The sequence below is a fragment of the Cercospora kikuchii genome (assembly GCF_019650295.1).
Source record: "Cercospora kikuchii DNA, contig_00002, whole genome shotgun sequence".
In the NCBI taxonomy this organism is placed as follows: domain Eukaryota; kingdom Fungi; phylum Ascomycota; class Dothideomycetes; order Mycosphaerellales; family Mycosphaerellaceae; genus Cercospora; species Cercospora kikuchii.
Window position 1 is genome coordinate 735731 of NW_025408583.1, and position 12773 is coordinate 748503.

Below are 12773 nucleotides of genomic sequence, written 5' to 3' on the forward strand. Positions count from 1 at the left end.
GATTCGTACGTCCTGCAGAATAGCTTCTGCGAGAGAACGAGCAGATGGAGTCGAAATGTATGGCTCAGGCATCAAGAAAACAATGAAGTGATACCTATTCTTGCGGTACGCATCTCAAACTATGGCTCTCAGGAGATGCGTCGTCTGAGCAAGGTATGTCAAATGAGGCTTCTGAACTTAATGGCGGGCGTCCTCCAAGGCCGCGCTGCGCCTCTTTGGCGCATATTGACTCAGGCATCAAGCTCTTGGTCCAGAATGAGCTACTGAGCAGTTGTCTCGTTCACTGAAGTTCTTACATTTTGCTTGACCATCGTTTGTCGACCAGACTGCATGCATGCACCAGTCTTTTTCCAAAGATGCAAATTCTAGGTCGATGTAACAATGACGGTTGAGAAAGCTTTGGAAGCAGCGAAATATCGAACGTAATCAATATTTGATTGATCTCTCCTTGCTCCCCTTCAAAGTGGTTGGCACCCGAGAACGACAAGGCTGAACTCAAAGTGACCTCATGGGCGTGTGGACGGTCCTCACTCGGCTTTTCACATGCAAGCAAAGAATCCCAGAGTGCGGCGCTGACACAGTATTTCAGTTACTCAATCCTAGCTTCTCCGCGTCTGCAAGCAATCTTTATCTTCATGCTGTATCACCATAGACTGTTGCCCGATTTGCCAGCTACGCGATAAGACAGCAATCAGCCGATAGCAACCGCAACCGCCGAGAGTGGGCACGCGATAAGTGAGGGAGGACAACCGGGCAAACGCAGGAAAGCACTTCCGCAGTAGAACATCAGGTCTTCTCTGCGCTGAAGATATGGCGTCAGTCAGCGTGGACCCTACATGGGCTGAAGTCTTGCACGAGAAAGCACAAACTTACGGTTTAGTTCGAAGACCAGCAGATTCGCGGAAACCGCACGAGCTGGCGCACGGTGGGCTCGGTCCGCCTCCTCTTACTGCTGCTGAAGTGCTCGCGCACCCAGAGTTCCCGCATACGCACTGGGATTTGAAGCCTGATCGAAAGGAGAAGATCGATGTGGCGAAGGGCAGAGGCGGTCCTTTCAAGGTCGCTTATGAGATTCATGGTCATGGACCATCTAAGATTGTTGTAAGTTCCTCAGCTGCAGCCTTATCAATCACGTCTTAGTACTTATGCACGAGCTAACGTTTCTGGCAGTGGATTATGGGGCTGGGAGGCTTCATGAAGGTACGTGGTACTTGACAAGACCCTCGAAAAGTGCTTCCCAGTGTTGGCAGCAGCCGGCGATTCTGTACGCATACGAGGGAACAGTGAGATCAGATACTGACGAATAGTAGACATGGCAGCGACAGACCAGAGATTTCGGACACGCCCAGGCCGATAAGTATTCATGTCTCATCTTCGACAACAGAGGCATGGGTGAGAGCGACAAGCCACTTCTACGTTACACCACGTCTGAAATGGCGCGGGACGTCATCGAATTGCTCGACCACGTGGGTTGGACCGAGGACCGCAGTGTACATGTGGTGGGAATTAGCATGGGAGGCATGATTTCTCAAGAACTTGTAAGGGTAAAATGACATTACAAGTTGGGTACCACTAACACAAACAGTCTGCTCTCATCCCACAAAGAATCTGCAGTCTGAACCTCATCTCGACAGCACCGAGAGTCGTTCGAACAATTCCTTTCCTGGACAACATCAAGAACCGCATCAACCTGGTCATCCCTAAATCTCTCGACAACCAGATCGCAAAGGTGAAAGGCGACTGCTACTCCACCGAATGGCTCGCGAAACCTGACGAAACCGAATACGTCGTTCAACCCTTTCCTACAAACGGCGATCGGTTTGCCGCTGGAGAGCTCAGCAAACGCCTCAACCCAGACGCCTTCACTTCAACTGGCTTTCTCTGCCAACTCTACGCTGCTGGCTTCCACCACAAATCTCCTGCACAGCTCAAAAAAATTGGCGACGAACTCGATCGAAGGCGGATTCTCATCTTGCATGGAAAGCAAGACAAAATGTTGGGCTTCGTTCACGCAGAGATGCTGATCAAGGACTTTGGAGGAGAGGAGTCGGGAATTACGACTTCTCTTCATGAGAAGCTGGGTCATGTTGCTCCTTTTGAGTTGAGAAAGGAGTTTAACAGGCTCATTGCTGAGAGGATTGAGAAGACGGAGGCTTTGAATAAGGAGTAGAGAAACCAGACTCTTTCGGTACTTGGGCATTTTCGAGCATGGCGCTAGGTTTCGGGCATGCGTTGTTGTCGAGTTGTGAATATTCTACCCCAGTATGTTGGCGTATATATGAAGAGAGCTATCTTTAGCCAAACCCCGATTTCTCTATATACAAAGCCCTGCCCGAGATTGAATCTGGTGCAGGTATCTGGTCGAAAATGCGATTCGTCCCGCGTTCACTTCTTGCTCTTCTTTTTGTCGAATGCCCCATCAAGCTTCGTCTGACTGGGCTCTCTCTTATGCCCTCTTGGACTAGCTTTGGTCTTCGCATTCGGCGACGAAGCCGCACTCGCACCGCCCCTCTTCCCAGAACCACTACCCTTTGGCGTCGCCGGTGCCTTCAAATCCACATGATCATGTTCCGTCCCATCTGCACTCTCCCACGACTGCAGACCCGCCGGGCCACCTTTCTTCCCCTCCGTTGGGCCCTCCGCATCATCATCGAACATCTGCTTCCACGTTCCATCGAGAACTTTCGGGTCGTTGCCATAGAGTCCAACTCGATACGCATTCTTCATGCCCTGGATGCAGATCTCTCTTCGCTCGTTGAAATCGAAGATTGGCTTGGGATAGAGTTTCAACCCGTCCTTCTCTGTTTCCGATCCGTCGCCATCGATTCGAACACCGGCTTTCTTCTGGTCCTGAATCGGTGCCTTATGTGGTTCGAAGATGAATTTCTTGGGAAAGTCCGCGAGCTCCGGAACGTACTTGCGGATGTAGTCGCCATTGTCATCCCATTTTTTACCAAAAGCAACAGGAGAATAACAACGATAAAACTGCGCAAAGAAAGCAGTGCAAGAAAGCCATTGCCAATTGCCAATATTGCATGCTGATTCATGATCGATAAGAAGCTCTTCGAAGACTTCGAGACCGCGCTCCCAGCTGATATAACAGCCTCCTCGAGTGAGGAAGCAAGCGACAGAGTGTCTTGCGAGATGGTGAATCCAGCCTTCTTGTCTGAGTTGCCGCATAATGGCGTCGATCCACGGGAAACCTGTTGTGCCGTTTGTCCAGCGTTGAAGCCAGATTTCTTTCTCTTCTTCGTCGATTTCGTGTTCGCCTGTGATGCGTTTGGAGTCCATGTCCACTTTTGAAGGAAGATGCCAGGGGATGAAACGACAGTGGTCGTTTCCTAGGGTTTGTCCGAATTGCCAGCCTAGAGCTGCTTGAGCGGCGAAGTACATGTCTCGGAAGAGTAGCTGGCCTGCAAGACTTTCAGGCGGCGATGAGGTTGGCTTCTTTTCTTTATTGCGCTTCGCTACGATTTCTGCCACACGATGGTAGAAGTAACGGCAGCTGAGTGCTCCAAAATGCAAGTACGGTGATGTGAGGAACGTGGACTGGGGCTCGAAAGCTGCTGGTGAAGTTTTGGGCTTTTGGAATGTGCCGCAGTAGTCCTCATCCTTGAAGATCTCCTCTAGTCGCCCCAGGACTACGCTCTCGCCACCTTTGTGAGGTGATGTCGCAGCTGGCATTCCTAGCTCCTCTAGCGTAGGCGGCGAGAAGTCTCCCTTGGGTCCTGCAATTCCAGAGCTGAACGTGACAGTGTCCTTCTCCCGATGTTTCGCATTGATATCTGGTTCCGCTTCAGGCTCGGTTTGCTCGATCTTGAGCTTCATATCTCCAGGATCAGGTAAACTCGTTGGCGTGTCAACAGGCTTCTCGATATCGCCAATCTTCTCTCCCGCATGCTGGAGTTGAGTGATACTCATCGTAGGCTTGCCTCCATTGTTCTTGACAATTTCATCAGGGTCATACAATGTGCGACCCACTTTGACGATGACTTTGACACCAGCTTCGCCTGCCATGTGCATTACTTGCTCATCACGCTCACGAGCATACGCATCTGTGTCTTTCTCGAACACTAAATGTGTAATCTTCCAAGCCTTGAACAATTTGGGCAAAAGAGTTACAGCCGGCTCGCGGAGGACGAATAGTTTACTCTTTTTGTTGAGTTTCGTGATGTTCTGAGAGACATCATTCTGGCAGTCAATGAGGAATTGCCATCTATTGACTCCAACTCTGGCCCGGTAGACATAGTGACTAGATATCTAATAAGTTTCAAGATGGGCCTTGCATAGCATTGGGACGACTCACCTGTCCCAGCACCAGATAGGATATAATACTTCAGGCTTCAAATCTAGTGCCGCCTTCAAGGCTGGAGAATCATGAAGTCGAAGATCAGTTCGAAACCTATCTCAATTATCAGCTAACTTCACTATTCCATTGCATAATCCACCTACCAGTATATGACACGCGGCTTCCCCATTTTCAGACGCGTTCCTGTGCCCGCTTGATGTAAATTCAATACAGCTGAAGAAACTGGTGGAGATAGAACTTCATCAAGAAATGCGTCTCTCCAGCCGCACTCCAAAGCGCATCCTACAAAGAAATGATCCTATTGGCGCGCATGACGCTGAATCAAGGAGAGCTGCCATGTTGCACGCTTGTGCTCTTTCACCGAGTCGTGACGTACGAGGTTGGCGTTTTGGCTTTGTTCGGAGCCAAGATTTTCGATTCCGCGTTGCTCTGACAACGTTCTTTTCTTGATCGAAACTGCTATGTACAAAGAAGCTTTCCAAACGAATGCTATGCTATGCTCGGTGTCCAAACGAATGCTATGCTGGGTATCAAATGAAAATTCCTCCTGCCTGATTTCGCCTCCGCTGCGCTTTGTGATGGGATGAGGCGAATCAAGTCTTGTCGTCTGGTCCTGGAACGCCGCCCTCCACCACTTCCTCGTAGTGTGTACACTCTCCACTGATCTGTCACAAGAGTCGCAAATACGTACTCCCGCAGTCTCGATCTATCCATGAGCTGCATGCCACCTCCGGGCAAGCTCCTGTGCTCTTCTCCGCGCCTCTGTGGCCTGCACTGCTTGTGCTTGAGCCTGACTTTCAGCATAACCTGGCAGTTCTTCTTCCACAGGACTGACATCGCCCTCACTTGCATCTCGCCGCCCAGGCTCGGCCCATAAGTTGAGGCCTCCATCTGAAGCATGTATTGGCTGCACAGCCGGCCGCTGATCAGCTGGACGTCGCGGCAAAGTAAACGCTTGCTGCGGCATTTGCGCCATGTGCTGAAGTGCAAGCATCGTGGTTGGCGTCTGCTGCACAGGCGAGACCAGCTGTGAGGGATCTGGCTGCAAATGCATTGTGTGTCTTCTTCGATCCTCTTCGTTGGCTGTAACGATTGGCGAAGCGCGCATGGGAGATGCTGGTCCTAGGCCTGCTGTGGCCTGCACGAAGAGGTGAAACTCGTCTTCATCTGTGAAGGGAGCTTCTGTTGTGTTTATGGCGCTGTGAGGTCGCCATCTCTGTGTTTGAGGACTGACCGACATCCTTGAGAAGCCATTTAGCATCTCGTTCGATTCCTCTGCGTAGTCACGACGACCTCGGAGACTTGGTGTCACTGGTTGACTTATAGCTCGAGGCGCATAAATCCTCCCGTCTCTGTTCTCATGCACGCTGTCCGGATTATATGGACTCATCTGGGGGTAAAGTAATGTGGGATCTGATGGTCCCATTCTCTGTTCGTACTCCTGCCGACTAGGAATGCCCGAAAGTGGTTCCGGCCGACCTCGTTGGCGAGCTGGTTGTGCAGGTTGTGCAATCTGCTGTTGAAATTGTCTAAACGGGCGTACATGTGGTTGTGGTGTCAATACTATCGGTGACACTGGTCCTTCTGAGCCGTCGTGCCATTGCTGTGGCCTGTATCCGGAAGATGATCTCTGTTGTTGTTCATATTGCCAAGCGCTGTCACGCGAAGCTTGCGCGGAACTCGTGCACAGAGGTTCACACGAGCGACTCTGGTATTGTCGATTCATATGTGGACGGGTCTCGTCATATCCATGGTAATTCTGGTCCATAAGGTCTTTTGCGATAAGCCAGGCAGAATTGCCTGGATCCTTGTCTTGTGGTTCCTGGAGCCTTTGATAGCTTATGGCCGTGAGGTCATGCCCTAGCCTGCGATTTGTATAAGGTGCAGGATCTGCAGCCTGCATCGCACCTGTCGTCTAAACCATGCGCCAGCGCTGAAAGCAAGGCTGTGGTGCATTCATTGCTTGTCGGAAGTGCGGGCCCTGTTCAAGAAAAGATCTGAAGGAACGTCATTCCTCTCCGTGCCTCAATGGCGATAGTGCTCAGCAGTGCTACGCCGTGGCTAGTGACAGCTGCATCACAAAGTCATACCGCTTCTTGGAGAATGCATGTAGAGTTCACGAGCCAGGCTAGATGCTCACGCATGGCATTGGAGGACCGAGGATGGAGCATCATTTAGCTTCGAGATGATACGGGTGCCACATTGAGGACCCTGGCGCCCGCTAGACGTCTGAATGATGGGATGAACCAGACCACGCCGTGGCGGATGTCCTACCGTGATTATGCTGTGGTGCCGAAGAAGGCAGCGATCCAGGATGGCGCTACGCCAGCGGTGGGCCATGCGGCGATCGACCGACCTGGAGGACACTGCTGGCAGCGGTTTAAAAAAGGATAAACACGAGGCGGCGCTCGTATTCCGGGCGAACATCTGCCGCGAGAGGTACCACTTTTGCGACTGTCATCCGCACCACACAATGGTCCGACGCGCAGGTCCTTCGTCTCGCGCGGGAGAGCCCTGTTGGTGCTGTCGCGACCTCTGACATCCGCCGGTATCCTCACACTTGCTACGGTTCACCACCTGTCCCCATCATGGTGTTCATTAATCTGTGTCGCTTCAATGTCGAAGTCTAAGACAGGGCTGCAGATCCTTCGTCACTCAGATCTGGATGCTGCTATTTTGGTCCTGTGGAGGGCCTTGGCAAGCGGCATGTGGACTAGGGTAGCGTTCCTCGAGTGGAGTGTCGCATCTCAACTTCACCTTGCTAACGTCGGCATGATTTAGGCTGAGCGAATTCCTCCAGGACGAGACATCGGGAGCGTGTGAAGAACTTTCAGGCATCGGGACTATCTCGCATGTGCCGGCACACCACATCTTCGGGCGGTGTAGTTGCAACAGAAAGCATGAACGTCAAGCTGACCAGGCGTCCTCTGATCGATGTGCATTAATTATATCTCTGTACTACATGTACAAATTAGCACTACTGTAAGCACTGATAAAGCGAGCGAATGCAGCGGTGAAAGCATCGCATGTGCAAAAGTCGAAGTTTGAATGGAAGAGCATGAAAGTCGTAACATGCGTCACTTTTGCATCTCCCAGCAAAAGGATCCGGCAAGGAACATCATCTCGTCTGCCAGATGTACTGGAAGCGATGTTGTCAGCTAGACGCCTTCGCCAAAGGTTCCATCATTGTCGTGCTGCTCGCGCAGGGGGCTGGCGTTGGACGTCTCTTCAGCGCCCACGATTTGCTCGGAGCCGGACGAAGTAGCTTCAGAATCATGGCCGCGACCCTCCTCATCTTCCTCCTCTTCATCGCTCTCGACATCGTCGAAGTCATCGAAGTCCATGACATCGTCAGCAGCGTCTTTGTTGGTGTTGCTCTGATCATTCTCAATGCCGAACTGAATCTTCAGTTCTTCGACGTCGCTGTCCAATGCTTCGCGGAAGTGCTTGTCAGTTGCAGTGAGTACCTGATCAACCTCACGCCTCGCGACGCGCTCTTCGCGCGACAGTTTGATGTCGCCCACATTGACACCATTCATGACAGAAGTGTAATCTCTGTGCATGTGAAGATAGATCTCGTCGGCTTTCTGCAGCATTGACTCTCTGATCGTCTTGCAGAGCTTCAATAGACTCTGGCGGACTTGCTGTGATGCAGACTGGAACATCTGCTGTTTGTTGGCCTGAATGTGGTCGGTTACCTGACCCTTCATACGCATGAAAGATCCGGTCCCACGCTCCTCAGCCGCACGGTTGTATGCTGGCTCCATGGCCGCCAAGATAGCAGGCACGAATTCGCGGTTGATCTCTCGCTGACCTTCGTTCAAGCTTGTTACTGCCATAGAGCACAGGTCTCCGAAAGTGATCGAGTACTGGTCAAGCTGTTGAGCGAGCATTTGCAAGCGGGCTGCTCCGCTGCCTCTCTCGCGTGTGCGAGCCTCCATAACGCCATGGAACTGCTTGACGACGTTCGTAGCTTGCCGCTTGAAAGTTTGCAAGATGGTCGGGAGGCGGCGTTGAAAGACCTTCTCCCAAGTTGTGGCAAGTTGACGATCTATTTCACGGTCAGTACAGGTTGGCAAAACAGAGTGGCAGGACTCACAAATAGGTTCCGTGAGGTCGGCATTGAAGTCGCGTGGACCGGCTGACCCAGAGAACACTCCCGAGCGCCTGACAGTCGCCCTGTAGGTTCCCCAATGCAAACCACCTGCAGACCGCGGCAATCCCCAGCTCTGCGCTTTGGGTTCTGCTTCTGTAATCGCACTTTGTACGGCTGGGTCGAGCTTCGCAAACAGCTGTTCGTGTAATGTCTCCACGGCATCTTTGAGCGTATCTTCAACGACTCCCTCGAGATGCTTCTCCAGATCCTTGAGCTTCCGCGAAAGATACTGTTTCTCGACACTTTGCTGCTGTGTTGTTAGCTTGACGCCAGTTCCATCGTCAGACGACCACAACGCCAGCGAGAGCAAGAGCTGCTTCATAGAATTGAGGAAGCGCCGGCAGTTCGCTTGACGACCCTTTACAGTAAGCTTTTTGCAGTGTGCCTGGAGTTGCGGGACTTCAGTTTGATCGATGTGCGTAAATCCAGGCACCGGGCTGTCTTTCTTCATGCGACCCGACAACTTCTGGTAGGCACGACTGCTCACACAAAACACTGGTAGGGTCCTAGCAACCTCGTCGTAGTCGCGTAAGTCTTCGTCAGGGTTGAAGTCGTCAGGGTTCTCTTCTTCAGCGTTCTCCATGTCAAGCTCTCGGATGCCCTGAGCAAAGTCCTGTTGGATGGCTCCGCGCGAATAGTCGTTGCGCCCAGCAATGCAGATTGCACTCTTGTCTGCTTCAAGCTTAGCTGCTTTCTTGTCGAGCTCAGTCAGCTCATTGGCAATCTCGTCCTTCTGCACTTTTGCGGCAGTCTTTGCACGGCGAGCCTCTTTTCTCAACTGCTTCAACTCGTCGATCTTTTGCTCAATGGCGGATGTCGTAAGTGGCTCTCGCACCGAGCCAATGTCATTCGTATCATCCTGCTCAAGAGTGCTTGACAGCTCACCCAAAATCCCAGTTTCGCCCTCATCATCGGAGTCAACAGTGCGACGACGTCGCTTTCTTGCTTGAGGAGAAGCACTCGTGGACTTTCTCTTCTTGCTTTGATCGGGTGCATACACTGTTGTCCCGGCGTCGGCCTGTTCAAGCAATTGCTCCCAGGTCTCAAGAGCATCGTCCAACTCTTCGCGTACTGCATCCTGATCTTCGGCGTCATCGTCCAGCTGCCTCTTCTCGTTGCGAAGTTGGCGTTGGCGAAGCACAACGTCACTGAGTTGATCATCGAGCTCCACCATTCTGTCGCCAAGCTGCAGACTATCGATGGCCTCAGTCCGAGAAATATCGTCCGTCTTGGAGCAGATAAAGGTGACTGCAGAGTATGTGCCGTCAAACTTCAGTTGCCGCTTGAATGTGTCGCCAAGCAGGTTCTTGGCCGCTTTGTCGTCTACTGCTCGTGTGATGGGAGCAACTATCCAAAGGCCAGTGCATTGCTTCATGTACCCTTCGGCAACAGCAGCACGAGCTGCGTTGCTGTCATGGACACCAGGCAAATCCACAATTACGGCGCCAGTGGAGAGCGCGGGCGACTTCACGTAGATCTTGACAACCTTGATTAGTGGCCAGTGTTCAAACTCGCGCTTGACATTGTGGGTGATGTTGCCTGATTTGTGTCAATGATCGTTCCAAGTGATGCAATTCCGGGCTAACTCACCATTCTTGTCCCGCTTCTCTTGACCTTTCTCTTTGGAGTCAATGACCTGCTGCAATTTTTCGTAGAATGATTTGACGTCAGGGGAGACGATCTTGCGCGTGGTGCCCAAGACAGATCGCACTTTCTTGTCTGCCATCAATGAGTCGATCGAGCTTCTGGCAAGCATCTCACGAGTCTTCTTGAAATAGACAGCTCTGATCTTCGCGTACGCCACACCAGCTTCAGAATCCTGATTGGAGACCTCTGCACTCACTTTCCCGGATTCGTCCTGTTCAAGCGTGTCAGTCAGGTTTGGGCAACACCTGTCGGATGACTTACGAAAGCCTCTTGGAACAGGACGTTCAGCTCCTTCCGCCACTCTTCAGGCTTGATAAACTCGATCTCAGCCCGATACTTGGCCCGTTCGTCGGTCGAATGGTTGTAGGAGAGCTCGGTGACGACCGCTGTACATGCTCGCATACAGTTCGTGGGCACGAGTCGTTCTTCGTCGAGCATCGCATTGATCACGGATGACTTTCCAGCACCTGTATTTCCCACCACTCCGACAACAGTGCGGTTCTGTACCGCCTCCTTTCGTACGCGGGCAATATGCGCAAGCCAGGCCTGAGCATCTTCGTTTGGGCCCAACTCTTTGAGTGGCACCTCAAGTTCCGAGAGAACTTTGAGACCAGCCTGAACGCCAGCTTCGAGACGTTCGGGAGTCTCTTCCATCGCAAGCTGGGCTAGAAAGCGTCCGCGTTCGGGAACTTGCGCGGGACCAGCATCTTGGGAGTCGACGAAAAGATTTTCCTGCTCTCGCGGCTTGTATTCGGATTCGAACTCGTCAGCAGCAGCGTCGGGAGTGGGATCGGCCGCAGTAGCAGTGGTCGAGTACTCATCCTTCACACCATTCGACGGAGGAGCCGTCGAGCTTCCCGACGAAACCTGCGGAGCAGGCGACGCAGATGGCACAGGGGATGTCGCTGGATGGGAGGGTGGCATGTGTCCTGTAACGCCTGGCCGACCTTGTTGTTCTGGCTTGACTGGTGGAGACGCTTTGGGTGTCATACTAAGGTTACGATCCAGCGGATGTAGTGGTGGTCTCGCCTGCGCTAAGGCTTGCGAGCTACGAATATCCGTGCTGCGACGCTCACGCGCCGTGAAGGGTTCCGACTCTGACTCCATGGCCTCGGGTTTCACCGCGTGAATGACGAGAACCCCTTCTTCTGGAGGGGGAAGGTCACCAACCACTCCGTTCGGCGGGACCATTTTGTCGCCCACTTTGAGGACGATGTCGTTATTTTCGGGAAAGCGTCCGCGAATGGTAGTGTGCACCTTGTTCAACTTGGTGCGCTTCTGCGCTTTTAGAAACAGAAATGATTCTTCCTCAAGCGTGAGGCCTGCGTGGAGAACTGCGACGATCCAGAAACGGCCCTCTTCTTGCAATAATTGGTGAAATTCATCAGGTTGATGCTTGAGAGCGATCGCGCGTATCTGCGCCGAGGACGGCGCAGCCATAGTGAGAAGGTGCGCCCTTGCGTTGTTTCGTGTGTCAAGTGCGACAGGTGGGCATCGCAGTTGCGGCAAGAATAAAAGGTGCCAGGCAGTCACGCAGTCGAGCTAACACGCGACGCGTCGAAGGGCCCTGCAGCTTCGAGGCGCGAAGTTGGAGCTGGCTCCGCGATACATCACAATACCTCGCACACATTCTAGCCCACTCCAGAATTTCATAATACTCGGCCCCGGTATGAATGGCAAATACGTTCCGCCTGGTAGGCGTCAGTCAGCCAACAAAGATTCCCACAAATCAGACGCGAACAGAGATCTCTACTCGGCCAGAGACATCAAGAACTATGTCCACCCCGCACCATCCAATGGCAGCGAGACCCCTCATCGCGCGTCCAATGTCAGCGGAAGCTTGCAGGATTCCGCAGCAACTCCCGGAAAGTTAGCTTGGGTCTGCCTATTCAATGACAGCAGCGGCCCTGCCAACCCTCGCTGGAACAGCGACAAGATCATCTTCTGCAAGAGAAGTCTGCGTCTCTTGCCAGGCTACGTGGAGTCTAAGAAGCTTTCAGACACGGAAGCAACCGAGACAGCGAACACGGCTGAGTCAGTGAGCACTGCAGATACAGTGCAGACAGCAGAGAACACAGATACAGCAAAAAGGACAGGGCCAGCGGAGCCAGCACCGACAGCAGAGATGCCAGAGACGACAGAGACAGCGAAGCCAGTTGCTACACTGCGAGAAGCAGAGACCCACCAGTTCCAGCCAGATCATGTCCCCATTGCAATCTTCAAACAAATCCCTCGCACTGGCAAATCCGACCGCGTCTTCAGCTTCATCGGCTACCACACAATTTCTCACCTCGAATTCCTCGAGCCTCGCAGTGATGCACTCGTCCGCATGCTCGATCAAAAATGGTCCTACATAGACAAATTTGGTGAGATTCAACAAAAGGAACGCACCATGGAATCCTGGAACGAGGCATTATGCAAGAAATGGGCTGTTGTGAAGTTTCAAGAGCTGGACGAGGAGAAGTTTCCGCCGCCGCGGATCGAGAGGTTGCCAGATCCGGAGCCTCAGAGAGCGCACAAGAAGAGTGTCAATGAGATGCTGGCGGAGTTGAGGATGAGCGGCGAGGCCAAGAAAGAGGCTGAAGAGGAGGGAACATGAGCCAGAGTGGATCGAAGGATGTGGACGTACACAGTCGTACGGCCATGTATCACTAGACAGGC

At 52.5% G+C, this 12773-nt stretch overlaps 5 protein-coding genes across 5 annotated transcripts; 2 read left to right on the top strand and 3 right to left on the bottom strand.

Moving 5' to 3' along the window:
- Positions 1-810: 810 nt before the first annotated feature.
- CKM354_000252000 (uncharacterized protein) lies at positions 811-2170 on the top strand (the record flags this gene model as incomplete). Its single annotated transcript, XM_044797681.1, has 4 exons — positions 811-1101; positions 1171-1200; positions 1311-1538; positions 1586-2170. 4 exons carry the CDS (start codon positions 811-813, stop codon positions 2168-2170), a joined length of 1134 nt encoding a protein of 377 aa, XP_044653616.1.
- A 215-nt stretch (positions 2171-2385) lies between these two features.
- On the bottom strand, positions 2386-4478 carry CKM354_000252100 (uncharacterized protein; the record flags this gene model as incomplete). The annotated part of the gene is made up of 3 exons (XM_044797682.1): positions 2386-4252; positions 4307-4402; positions 4453-4478. The coding sequence occupies 3 exons, from the start codon at positions 4476-4478 to the stop codon at positions 2386-2388; spliced, it is 1989 nt and encodes a 662-aa protein (XP_044653617.1).
- Positions 4479-5015: 537 nt separating this feature from the next.
- Positions 5016-6212, bottom strand: CKM354_000252200 (uncharacterized protein; the record flags this gene model as incomplete). Its single annotated transcript, XM_044797683.1, has 1 exon — positions 5016-6212. The coding sequence occupies one exon, from the start codon at positions 6210-6212 to the stop codon at positions 5016-5018; it is 1197 nt and encodes a 398-aa protein (XP_044653618.1).
- A 1255-nt stretch (positions 6213-7467) lies between these two features.
- Positions 7468-11552, bottom strand: CKM354_000252300 (uncharacterized protein; the record flags this gene model as incomplete). Its single annotated transcript, XM_044797684.1, has 4 exons — positions 7468-8360; positions 8409-10004; positions 10056-10323; positions 10374-11552. The coding sequence occupies 4 exons, from the start codon at positions 11550-11552 to the stop codon at positions 7468-7470; spliced, it is 3936 nt and encodes a 1311-aa protein (XP_044653619.1).
- Positions 11553-11781: 229 nt separating this feature from the next.
- CKM354_000252400 (uncharacterized protein) lies at positions 11782-12711 on the top strand (the record flags this gene model as incomplete). Its single annotated transcript, XM_044797685.1, has 1 exon — positions 11782-12711. One exon carries the CDS (start codon positions 11782-11784, stop codon positions 12709-12711), a length of 930 nt encoding a protein of 309 aa, XP_044653620.1.
- Positions 12712-12773: the final 62 nt, after the last annotated feature.